This window comes from Mobula hypostoma, chromosome 10, assembly GCF_963921235.1.
Source record: "Mobula hypostoma chromosome 10, sMobHyp1.1, whole genome shotgun sequence".
NCBI lineage: Eukaryota > Metazoa > Chordata > Chondrichthyes > Myliobatiformes > Myliobatidae > Mobula > Mobula hypostoma.
In genome coordinates, this window is record NC_086106.1 from 123,444,071 (window position 1) to 123,457,125 (window position 13,055).

The 13,055-nt window shown below is 43.4% G+C and overlaps 1 protein-coding gene across 1 annotated transcript in view; it reads left to right on the forward strand.

Moving 5' to 3' along the window:
• The first annotated feature begins 816 nt into the window (after positions 1–816).
• commd5 (COMM domain containing 5) overlaps positions 817–13,055 on the forward strand; it is a 60,628-nt gene continuing 48,389 nt past the window's right edge. The window contains exons 1-2 of the mRNA XM_063061461.1: positions 817–876; positions 11,907–12,016. Coding sequence (XP_062917531.1) covers positions 11,908–12,016 — 109 coding nt within the window. The 5' untranslated portion in view covers positions 817–876; position 11,907. The remainder of the gene's footprint in view (positions 877–11,906; positions 12,017–13,055) is intronic.

Genomic DNA, 13,055 nt, shown 5'->3' on the forward strand with positions numbered 1-13,055 from the left:
ACATCGGTAGCATGGAGAGGGGAGACTCGCAGCATGGGCAACTGCTGGTCTTCCATACAACCTTGCCCAGGCCCGTGCCCTGGAAACCATGGTCTCATGAGACTAACGGGTGCCTATATAGCTGGGACCCAGGCAAGTGCCCATGGCACTTTTGTTTGAAGGAAGTGGGAAGAGCTGAATGAGAAATTATTAAGAGTGAGGCCAAGTTCTGCCAGACGGAGGCCATTTCTGGCATCTCCAAGCCACAGTGAGCAAAACAGTTCTGAACTGTCTTACTGCTTATTTCTCACCAACCATCAATGGCAAAAATCACTGCTTTTTGAACAGAAACTATTTAAAAACTGTTTGCTCTAGAGTCTAAGGTCTAGTACCTAATGATCACACAAGTGCATGTGACTGACGCCATTTAGATCCTGTTTGGATACCCTGCCACAATTAAGTGGCATAAACAACAGGATTCCTGGCTATTTTCTCAATCAGTTTTTGTCCTTTAGGAGTTGTCCCAAATAAGCAGCTGTCTGATTAACAGATGGCCTAAATAACCGGAATCCACCATATTTCAATCAGAACTGCCAAATGAAATGTTTTATGCAGAAAATATTTGACAGAAAGAATACACATTTAACCAGCAACCCCTTCAACCCGCTATTTTACAACTAAAATATACAGAATTGCATTAAACATTCCCAGCAGGAACGCTACCAACCAGTTAGAAAAGGGTGGAAATTACGCAAGAGAGGGGCGGAAGTGAGTTTGACATCAGGGCGGAAATGGAACAGATTGCGTGGCGGAAATGCATCTTGGGCAGGACGGAAGTTGGGACCGGTTGAGGGGCGGAAGTGGTGCTGTTCGTGCGGGATTGTGGAGAAGGAACAGGTAGGCGAGGGAGTCCCGTGATTTACCGTTGAGTTGCGAGGTTGTGGGCGGGCAGGATGTAGTCCAGCTCCCCGAGGACGGGTGCGTGAGGCGTGGATGGAGCACAACCCCAGGCCGAGGGGCCGCTCTGACAGCTTCTCGTTCTCCTGGGATCTTGCTGTGTGCAAAGTGACAGCTGTTTTCCATCGCTATTGCGAGGAGGATAGTGAATGTGCTGTAAATTACGACTTCCGTCAAACTGCCTCCTTTGTAGATGAGGTGAACTTTCATCATTACTGTGATAGACCTCAAAGGGCTTCATGCAATCAGTAAACCTGTCAGTTACTGCAACCTGTTCTGCCCTTCAATGCGATCATCGCTGCCCACCTTCTGAATGTTAGTTGTTTCTCCCACTAAATACTGGAAGAACTCAGCGGATCAGGCAGCATAACTTATAAGACCATAGGAGCAGAATTAGGCCATTTGGTCCATCGAGTCTGCTCTGCCATTTCATCATTGCTGATCCAAATTTGCTCTCAGCCCCAATCTGCTGCCTTCTCCCCAATATCCCTTCATGCCCTGACCAATCAAGAATCTAGCAACCTCTGCCTAAATATACGTAAAGACATGTCCTGTACAGCTGCTTTGTGGCAAAGAATTCCACAGTTTCACCACTCTGGCCAAAGAAATTCCTCCTATTCTGCGTTCTAAAGGGACACCCCTCTATTCTGAGGTTGTGTCCTCTGGTCTTGACTCTCCCACCACAGGAAATATCCTCTCCACTTCCATTCTATCAAGGCCGTTCACCATTGCATAGGTTTCAATGAGGTCTCACCTCATTCTTTTAAATTCTAGTGAATACAGGCCCAGAGTAATCAAATGATCTTCAATGACAACCCAGTCAATCCTGGAATCATTTTCTTGAACCTCCTTTGAACCCTCTTCAGTTTCAGCATGTCCTTTCTAAGACAGGCACCCAAAACTGCTCACAATACTCCGCGTGAGGCCTTGCTAGTGCTTTTTTAAAGTCTCAACATTACATTCTTGCTTTTATATTCTAGTCCTCTTGAAATCAATGCTAATGTTACATTTGCCTTCCTCACCACAGACTCAACCTTCAAATTAACCTTTAGGGAATCGTTCACAAGTACTTCCAAGTTCCTTTTCATTTCAGTTTTTTGCATTTTCTTTCCACTTATAAAATAGTCAACCTTATCATTCTACCAAAGTGCATGACTATACACTTCCCAACACTGTATTCTGTTTCAAACACAAGGAAGTCCGCAGATGCTGGAAATCTGCTATTTCTTTGCTCATTCTCCTAATCTAAGTCCTTCTGTTGCCTCTCTACTTTCTCAAAACTATCTGCCCCTTCACCTATCTTCATATCACCTGCAAATTTTGCAACAAAGCCATCAATTACATTATCCAAATCGTTGACACATCATGTAAATTGGTCCCAACACAAACCCCTGTGGAACACTGGCAGCCATCCATGCTAGAATATTTCCTGTAATACCATGGGCTCATAGCTTCTGAAGCAGTGCCAAAAGCCTTCTGAAAACCCAAGTATTATAACACTGATTTTCCTTTCTTCTGCCTCTCTCTTTTTGAAGAGTAGTGTGACATTTGCAATTTTGCAGCCTTCCAGGACCATTCGAGAATCTAGTGATTCTTGAAAGATCATTATTAATGCCTCCGCAATCTCTTCAGCCACCTCTTTCAGAACCTTGGGGTGTACACTATCTGGTACAGGAGACTTATCTACTTTCAGATTTTTAATTTTCTCAGATCTTTCTCTCTAATAATGGTAACTTCACACTTTTCATGACTCCTGACACCTGGAACTTCCACCACACTGCTAGTGTCTTCCACAGTGAAGACTGATGTAAAGTACGTATTCAGTTCAGCCACCATTTCGTTGTCCCCCATGACTTCCACTTCAGCATCGTTTTCCAGCGGTCCGATATCCACTCTCGCCACTCTTTTACACTTATGTATCAGAAGAAACTTTTGGTATCCTCCTTAATATTATTGGCTAGCTTACTTTTGTATTCCATCTTTACCTTCGTAATGACTTGTTGGGTTGCCTTCTGTTGGTTTTTAAAAGCTTCCCAATCCTTTAACTTCCCACTAATCTTTGCTCTATTATATACCCTCTTTTTGGCTTTTATGCTGGCTTTGACTTGTTAGCTATGATTGTGTCATCTTTTCTTTAGAGTACTTCTTCCTCTTTGAGATGTATATATCCTGTGCATTCCAAATTGCTTCCAGAAATTGCAGCCATAAGTGCTCTGCCGTCACCCCTGCCAGTGTTCTTTTCCAAACAATTCTGGCCAGCTACTTTCTCATGCCATTGTAATTCCATTTACTCCACTGTAATACTTTAAAATCTGACTTTATATACTCCTTCTCAAACTTCAAGGTGAATTCGATCCTGTTATGATCACTGGCCCCCAAGGATTCTTTTACCTTCAGGTCTAATAAATTCTGGTTCATTGCACAACACCCAATCCAGGATAGCTGATCCTCTTGTGGGCCCAGCACGAACTGCTCTAAAAAGCCATCTGGTTGACACTCTGGAAATTCCCCCTCCTGGAATCTTCCACCGACCTGATTTTCCCAGTCTACCTGCATTTTGTGTATGTTGTTCCAGAATTCCAGCATCTGAAGTCTTTCTTGTAATTCTCAAAGTTCAAAGTACATTCATTATCAAAGTATGCATACCATGTACAACCTTGTGATTAGTCTTCTTATAAGCAGCCACAAGACAAAGAAACCCAAAAGAGACCGTCAAACACCCATTGTGTGAGAAAAAGAATAAATCTTGCAAACAATAAAAAGTAAACAAGTAACACTCAGAATTAAAGTTCACACTGATCTTTTCAATCTGGCTCAGCACTTAATTTGTTCAAACATCCTTCCTTGCACTTTGACCTTGTTACTGCAGCTTCGACTTGGCCGCATTTGCTCCAGCAAAGGCCGAACATCGGCTCATTCCTTGCTCTTGGGCTGGCCCCATTGCCCTGGCTCGGCCCACAGCTGGCGTTTTCCATCTGGCCCAGTGCCCAAATATCAGCTGGTCCCTTGCTCTCAGTCTGGGCCCTGCCACTTTGGTTCAGCTCCATTTCCACTCCAGCAGCGGCCAATCATTAGTTCGTTCCTCATTCTCGGGTCCAGGCCCCGCCGCCTCGATCTGGCCTGTGCCCGCAATGCCGCAACCTCGCCGCACCTTCGAGACTCCAGTTCACAGTACGTGTGCTTGCAACTCTGTGTGTCCGACAGAGTGATCAGCAGCACTGGGGCTCCACAGGGGACTGTCTTGTCTGCCTTTCTCTTCACCATTTACATCTCGGACTTCAACTACTGCACAGAGTCTTGTCATCTTCAGAAGTTTTCTGATGACTCTGCCCCACTGCCTGGATTTGGCCTGTAATGGGATTGGACATGCTAGAGGCAGGAAACATGTTCCCGATGTTGGGGGAGTCCAGAACCAGAGGCCACAATTTGAGAATAAGGGGTAGGCCATTTAGAATGGAGTTGAGGAAAAACTTTTTCACCCGGAGAGTTGTGGATCTGTGGAATGCTTTGCTTCAGAAGGCAGTGGAGGCCAATTCTCTGGATGCTTTCAAGAAAGAGTTAGATAGAGCTCTTAATGACAGCGGAGTCAAGGGATATGGGGAGAAGGCAGGATCGGGGTACTGATTGTGGATGATCAGCCATGATCACAGTGAATGGCGGTGCTGGCTCGAAGGGCTAATGGCCTACTCCTGCACCTATTGTCTGTTGTCTATTGTCTATATAGTGAAATGTGTGATTTTGCATCATATCAAATCAGCAAGGATGTACTGGGGCAACCAGCAAATGTCGCCATGCTTCCAGCACCAATGTAGCAGGTTCACAGCTTACTAACCCGAATTCATACGAATGTGGGAGGAAAGGAGCAAACAGAGGGAACCCACGTGGTCACAGGGAGAATGTATAAACTCCTGACAGAAAGCAGCAGGAATCAAACCCAGATATTACATCTGTTGCTGTAAAGCAGCCTTTCTCAATCCTTTTGCCCTGGAAGACCCCTTGAAATAATTTTCAGGTCTAATGGAACCCCTGCTTAAAAATGATTTTATCTGCAGCTAATGGTACGTTAGCGTGATCAGTAAATTGTAGATATAATAATCGAAAATAATTGTCAATGCTTGAAGTAGAAAATGAATTTGTAGCCAACCTTTCATGAAAAAAACAGGTAGTTAAATTTAGCTTACCTTTCTTGAAATTAATTTTTCTTTCCCTTTCGTAAATTTTAAAGACTAATAAGACAAACATAACAAATTTCTGTTAAGTAATTGGCTTCAGCCAAAATGAGATTTAATTTTTCTAAAGGTAGGCTTGGTAGATTTAATTAGGTTGTAAATTTATTTAAATTAATGCTATTTACAACATGAAAATTAATTTGCACTGTTGATGCAGTGTGTTGTGACAATGTCAGGATTTTTTTTACAAGAGAAACAAAACCTCTCATGGAGCCAACTAGTGATGGAGCACCGTCAGTACAGATGCCAACACAGTTCCTCCAAGACAGATCTGTATTTCCAGATATGAAGACCAAACATTAAATATATAGAACATAGAATAGTACAGTACAATACAGGCCCTTTGGCCCACAATGTTGTGCTGACCCTTAAACCCTGCCTCCCATACAACCCCCCACCTTAAATTCCTCCATATACCTGTCTAGTAGTCTCTTAAATTTCACCAGTGTATCTGCCTCCACCACTGCATCAGGCAGTGCATTCCACGCACCAACCACTCTCTGAGTAAAAAAAACCTTCCTCTCATATCCTCCTTGAACTTCCCACCCCTTAACTTAAAGCCATGTCCCCTTGTATTGAGCAGTGGTGCCCTGGGGAAGAGGCGCTGGCTATCCACTCTATCTATTCTTCTTAATATCTTGTATACCTCTACCATGTCTCCTCTCATCCTCCTTCTCTCCAAAGAGTAAAGCCCTAGCTCCCTTAATCTCTGATCATAATCCATACTCTCTAAACCAGGCAGCATCCTGGTAAATTTCCTCTGTACCCTTTCCAATGCTTCCACATCCTTCCTATAGTGAGGCAACCAGAACTGGACACAGTACTCCAAGTATGGCCTAACCAGAGTTTTATAGAGCTGCATCATTGCCTCGCGACTCTTAAACTCTATCCCTCGACTTATGAAAGCTAACACCCCATAAGCTTTCTTAATTACCCTATCTACCTGTGAGGCAACTTTCAGGGATCTGTGGACATGTACCCCGAGATCCCTCTGCTCCTCCATACTACCAAGTATCCTGCCATTTACTTTGTACTCTGCCTTGGAGTTTGTCCTTCCAAAGTGCACCACCTCACACTTCTCCGGGTTGAACTCCATCTGCCACTTCTCAGCCCACTTCTGCATCCTCTCAATGTCTCTCTGCAATCTTCGACAATCCTCTACACTATCCATAACACCACCAACCTTTGTGTCGTCTGCAAACTTGCCAACCCACCCTTCTACCCCCACATCCAGGTCGTTAATAAAAATCACGAAAAGTAGAGGTCTCAGAACCGATCCTTGTGGGACACCACTAGTCACAACCCTCCAATCCGAATGTACTCCCTCCACCATGACCCTCTGCTTTCTGCAGGTAAGCCAATTCAGAATCCACCTGGCCAAACTTCCCTGGATCCCATGCCTTCTGACTTTCTGAATAAGCCTACCGTGTGGAACCTTGTCAAATGCCTTACTAAAATTCATGTAGATCATATCCACTGCACTACCCTCATCTATATGCCCGGTCACCTCCTGAAAGAACTCTATCAGGCTTGTTAGACACGATCTGCCCATCACAAAGCCATGCTGACTGTCCCTGATCAGACCATGATTCTCTAATTGCACATAGATCCTATCTCTAAGAATCTTTTCCAACAGCTTTCCCACCACAGACGTAAGGCTCATTGGTCTATAATTACCCGGACTATCCCTGCTCCCTTTTTGAATAAGGGGACAACATTCTCCTCCCTCCAGTCCTCCGGTACCATTCCCGTGGACAACGAGGACATAAAGATCCTAGCAGAGGCTCAGCAATCTCTTCCCTCACCTCGTGGAGCAGCCTGAGGAATATTCCGTCAGGCCATGGGGACTTAACCGTCCTAATGTATTTTAACAATTCCAATGCCTCCTCTCCCTTAATATCAACATGCTCCAGAACATCAACCTCACTCATATTGTCCTCACCGTCATCAAGTTCCCTGTCATTGGTGAATACCGAAGAGAAGTATTCATTGAGGACCTCGCTCACTTCCACAGCCTCCAGGCACATCTTCCCACCTTTATCTCTAATCGGTCCTACCTTCACTCCTGTCATCCTTTTGTTCTTCACATAATCGAAGAATGCCTTGGGGTTTTCCTTTACCCTACTCGCCAAGGCCTTCTCAAGCCCCCTTCTTGCTCTCCTCAGCCCCTTCTTAAGCTCCTTTCTTGCTTCCCTATAGTCCTTAATAGACCCATCTGATCCATGCTTCCTAATTCTCATGTATGCTGCTTTCTTCCACCTGACTAGATTTTCCACCTCACTTGTCACCCATGGTTCCTTCACCCTACCATTCTTTACCTTCCTCACCGGGGCAAATTTATCCCTAACACCCTGCAAGAGATTCCTAAACATCAACCACATGTCCATAGTACATTTCCCTGCAAAAACATCATCCCAATTCGCACCCGCAAGTTCTAGCGTTATAGCCTCATAATTTACTCTTCCCCAATTAAAAATTTTCCTGTCCTCTCTGATTCTATCCTTTTCCATGATCATACTGAAGGCCAGGGAGTGGTGGTTACTGTCCCCCAGATGCTCACCCACTGAGAGATCTGTGACCAGACCCGGTTCATTACCTAATATTAGATCTAGTATGGCATTCCCCCTAGTCGGCCTGTCAACAGACTGTGACAGGAATCCGTCCTGGACACACTTAACAAACTCTGCCCCGTCTGAACCATTGGACCTAATCAGGTGCCAATCAATATTAGGGAAGTTAATATCACCCATGATATCTTGGGCTTTGCTTGTGTTGGGTAGCTTTTGCAACAGAAAAAGTTTTCTTGAATTTCACTATCATTTACAAATCTTACAAATGCATTTATTGGTGAAATGTGTAGACTCATCAACCTGGATAGAGGTGTTGTTTTTCAGTTTATCACACAAAACCTCTTCAGCATCATGTGACATGTCATCAATATATCAACTTATACTGTTTGAGAGTGAAACCTTTTCAATTTCTCATATTGCATCTTATCCTAGCTTTTCTCCCCACTATAATTATACACATTGGCCTTATACGGTTCTCACCAAGTGTGTGACTTTTTCTTTTCTGGGTAATAAGTTCTGCTACTAAGTAGCTTGCTTCCTGAATCTTTTTACTAACTGTGAGTTTATTAACAAAAGCTTTCCTCTGTTTGTATTGCGATTCCAATAGTTGTTGAAAATAGTCAGCGCTTTTACATGTCAAATGGCCGTGATCTGTAGTTAAGTGTCTTTTCAATTTTGCTGGAGCCATTTCTGCATTTGTAAGTTGTTTGCCACAGACTAGGCACAATGGAATCGGACGACTTAGATCACCAGTCCATGTAAAACCTATTGATAACTAGCTTTCAATGTAAAAGTGGGCTTTTTTTTGTGTGTGTCTGTTGTTGTATAATAAGAATGGCATAATAAATAACGAAACAAGAAATCACAAAAAGCACTAAAATTTCACAATACAGTTCACTTCTAACCTACACAATCCACCTTTTGCAACATTTACAACAACAGCAAAGCGGCAGGCTAGCAATTGAATCACAGCATGTCAAAAGTCCTTCTTTAGAATGAAAATTTCCCTCCAATTTTCTACCATATCAGTAGAGATTGTTCACACCCAGAAGTCAATCAGCAGCACGTAAAGGGAAGTTGGAGGTAATTCAGGAGGGCGAGGCCCAAGATGGGCGAGTCCATTCAATGTTTGGAAAATGCTCTTGATGCTCCTCATCAGCCTACTGTCCTCCCCTCCGTGCAACGCAGCGCTCACTAATTATGAACAGCTCCCCCATCTCACGTCAAGAACTGAGAATGGACCGAAGCCAATAAACACTGCCATACTGGGCTGAGAGACCTCTAATGAGATTGCTAACGGGTCTGCTCGGTCACTGCCCATCATTGCGGTGGTAGCATCGCGCTTTGTGTGAAGTTCAAAGAACAATGTTTTTTTTTAATCACAATCTCTCGCGGAACCTCTGGCGAACTCTCACAGAACCCTGTTTGAGAAACCCTGCTGTAAAGAGAATGTGTGAATCGCTAGGCTACTGTGTCGCCCTGTCCAGCATCTTCATCCCGTGTCCGTCAGACGTTCGTGCACAGCGCTGACTTGGACATCTCAGCGTCAGAATCAGATTTAATATCACCGGCATATGTCGTGAAATTTGTTAACTTTGTGGCACCAGTACAATACAATACATGATATAGAAAAAAAACCTGTTAATTACAATAGGCATATATATTAAATAGTTAAATTAGATAAGTAGTACAAAAACAGAAATAAAAAGGTATTGAGGTAATGTTCATGGGTACAGTGTCCATTCAGAAATCGGATGGCAGAGGGGAAGAAGCTGTTCCTGAATCACTGAGTGTGTGCCTTCAGACTTCTATACCTCCTTCCTGATGGTAGCAATAAGAAGAGGGCGTATCCTGGGTCCATCTCCTGTCCATCATTGTTCCCGAGTCAGTCTGGTGGAACTTCCCTGTCAACAGCTTTCTGGAACCAAGTTAAGAAGAAGGCTTAGTCCCACCCTGGGGGTAACTGCCGATAGATAGTAAACACCAGTTTGCCAGAGACACCCACTAACTCAGAGCAAGTAACAAAAACAGTGGGAGAGCAAGAAAATCTTTGGCTGTAATTCCATCTTCTGAGATTCATGCAAGTCATATTTCTTTCTAAGTGACTCAGCATGGATTTTTCTGTAATGTATTGTTATAACTGGGTGGTGGGGTGGAGATATGTCTTTACGTAAGGAGGCGTAAGACACTGCTTCCCTCCGCTAGCCTGCAGGTCACCCTTGGGCAAAGTGTTGCACCTACTTAAGCCCCCCCCCCCCAATCAGGGTCACATGAAGCCATGAGAGCAGGTGGTGGATGGTCATATGAGCAGCTAAGGTGTATCACAAGGCCTGGTTATGCGACCACTGACACCATGCAGGCAATCGCTGAAGAGTATTGATAACGGCTGGGGTCACCCATCTTGTAAAGGCACTGCCCAGAAGGAAGCAATGGCAAATCACTTCTGTAGAAATCTTTGCCAAGAACAATCATGGTCTTAGACCATGATTGCCTACGTCATAGGACACGGGACATAATGATGAAAATTGTTAAAGTATTCTTACGATGCCTTAGCCCTTAGAACCATCATATGATCAACTACGTGAATATTTTTGAGTCTGTGTTATTCCAATCAGCAGAATTTCTTGTGTTACTGAAGACTTAGCATTGTTGGATAGTCAAGGACAATTGAACAGCTGTGTTGATTGATTATGTACAGCCTCACTAATACAAACTTTGTTTCCATTTTTAAATCTTACTTAGAGATACAGCATGGTAACAGGCCCTTCTGGTGCAGCGAGCACCCAATTAATTCACTAACTTGTCAGAATGTAGAATTGCTGTAAAAACCAAACACTTAAAGTAAAATAGTACTTTGTTGAAAAAGGCTTTTAACACAAATTTGAATCAAGTTGAATGAAGAATCTGTTTGGAAGCAGGTAAAGTTAGAAGTATTAAATAATAAAGATAAATTTGGTTGTTCCTCGTGAAGGTGAATGGCACAGTGGTCATCTTTTTGAGAACTTTAAGATGATCAAAGGTCGATAGATTTTGGTTTGATAGACACATTTAAGCGCTGTGTCAAATGGTGTTGGTGCAGATTAGGACAGCACGGTAGTATGGCAGCTACTGTAATGCTTTACAGTACCAGCAATCAGCGTTCAATTCCTGCCACTGTCTGGGAGGAGTGTATATATTCTCCAAGTAACTGCACAGGTGTCCGGGTGCTCCGGTTTCCTCCCACATTCCAAAGACATACAGGTTAGGGTTAGTAAGTTGTGGACATGCTATGTCAGTGCTGGAAGTGTGGTGATATTTGCGGGCTACCCCCAGCACATCCTTGAACTGTGTTGGTCATTGATGCAAATCACACGTTTCACTGCATTTTCTCGATGTTTGTGTGTTCAATTCCCACCGCTGCCATTAGGAGTCTGTACGTTCTCCCTGTGACCGCCTGGGTTTCCTCCAGGCGCTCCAGTTTCCTCCCACAGTTGAAAGATGTACCAGTAGGTGGGTTAATTGAACCTTGTAAATTGTCTTGTGATTAGGCTAAGATTCAATTGGGAGGTTGCTGGGCAGGTGCGGCTTGAAGGGCTGGAAAGGCCTATTTTGTGGAGTTTGTTAATAAATAAATAAACTGAAACTCAGTTGTACAGGTGACATATACAGTACGTACCTTAATAATAAATTTATCTTGAACATTTAACTTTGATAATATATATTGAACTTTGGCACTAAACTTACTTTGACTTTGGGAAGCTGAATGGCCAATATAACTCTCCTTCCCATCACAATGTCCTTTGATTAAGGGCACCATGGTAACGTACTGGTTAGCCTGTCACTATTGCAGCTCAGGGCATCAGAGTTCAGAGCCACTGGTAGGAAGTTCCTCCGGCATTTTATGTGTGTTGGTAGGAAGTTTGTATGTCCTTCCCATGAGGAGATGTGTTTCCTTCGGATGCTTTGTTTCCTCCCACAGACCAAAGACGTACCGGTTAGTTGGTTAATTGGTCATAGTAAATTGCCCTGTGATTAGGCTAGTGTTAAATAGGTGGATTACTGGACAGTATGGCTCAGAGGGTGGAAGGGGCTGTCCTCACTATATCTGTAAATAAGTTTTAAAAAATGAATAAATAAAATAGATTACTATACAGTGATCTGATTTAGTGTGCTTTTGTTTTGCTTTTTCCAGCATGTCGCACAGGAGTCGTTTCCTTGGAGCCCGGACGCCACTGGAAGTGGAGCTGATGGTGAAACAGCTGAAGGATTTAGACAGGGAAATCTTCAGAAAGATACTTAAAAGTAAGTGTCAATGTTACATTAGAACACAGAACATTACAGCACAGTACAGGCCCTTTGGCCCACTATGTTGTGCCAACCCATTAATCTGCTCAAAGGTCAATCTAACCCTTACCTCCCATATAGTCTACCATTTTTCTTTCATCCATATGCCTGTCTAAGAGTTTCTTAAGTGCCTTTAATGTATCCACCTCTACCACCAGCCCCCACATACTCACCACCTTCTGTAAATAAGAACCCACCTCTCATCTGTTTAACTTTATACTTTACTTTATTGTCGCCAAACAATTGATACTAGAGCGTACAATCATCACAGTGATATTTGATTCTGCACTTCGTGCTCCCTGGAGTACAAATTGATAGTAAATATTAAAAATTTAAATTATAGATCATAAATAGAAAATAGAAAAGGGAAAGTAAGGTAGTGCAAAAAGAAACTGAGAGGCGGGTCCGGATATTTGGAGGGTACGGCCCAGATCCGGGTCAGGATCCGTTCAGCAGTCTTATCACAATTGGAAGGAAGCTGTTCCCAAATCTGGCCATACGAGTCTTCAAGCTCCTGAGCCTTCTCCCGGAGGGAAGAGGGATGAAAAGTGTGTTGGCTGGGTGGGTCGTGTCCTTGATTATCCTGGCAGCACTGCTTCGACAGTGTGCGGTGTAAAGTGAGTCCAAGGATGGAAGATTGGTTTGTGTGATGTGCTGGGCTGTGTTCATGATCTTCTGCAGCTTCTTCCGGTCTTGGACAGGACAACTTCCATACCAGGTTGTGATGCACCCTAGAAGAATGCTTTCTATGGTGCATCTATAAAAATTAGTGAGGGTTTTAGGGGACAGGCCAAATTTCTTTAGCTTTCTCAGCTTGTAACTTGCGATATCCCACCTGTTCATTCTGTCAGCATTGAAGTAGATCCATTATTTTTATGCTGCTTTGATATTGGTATTTATATTAAGCCTAAAATATATCTAATGAAACTTTCTGAAATGGATACTCCCAAAACAGACATTTACTGAGATAGCTAAATAACTTCCACAGTGAAATACA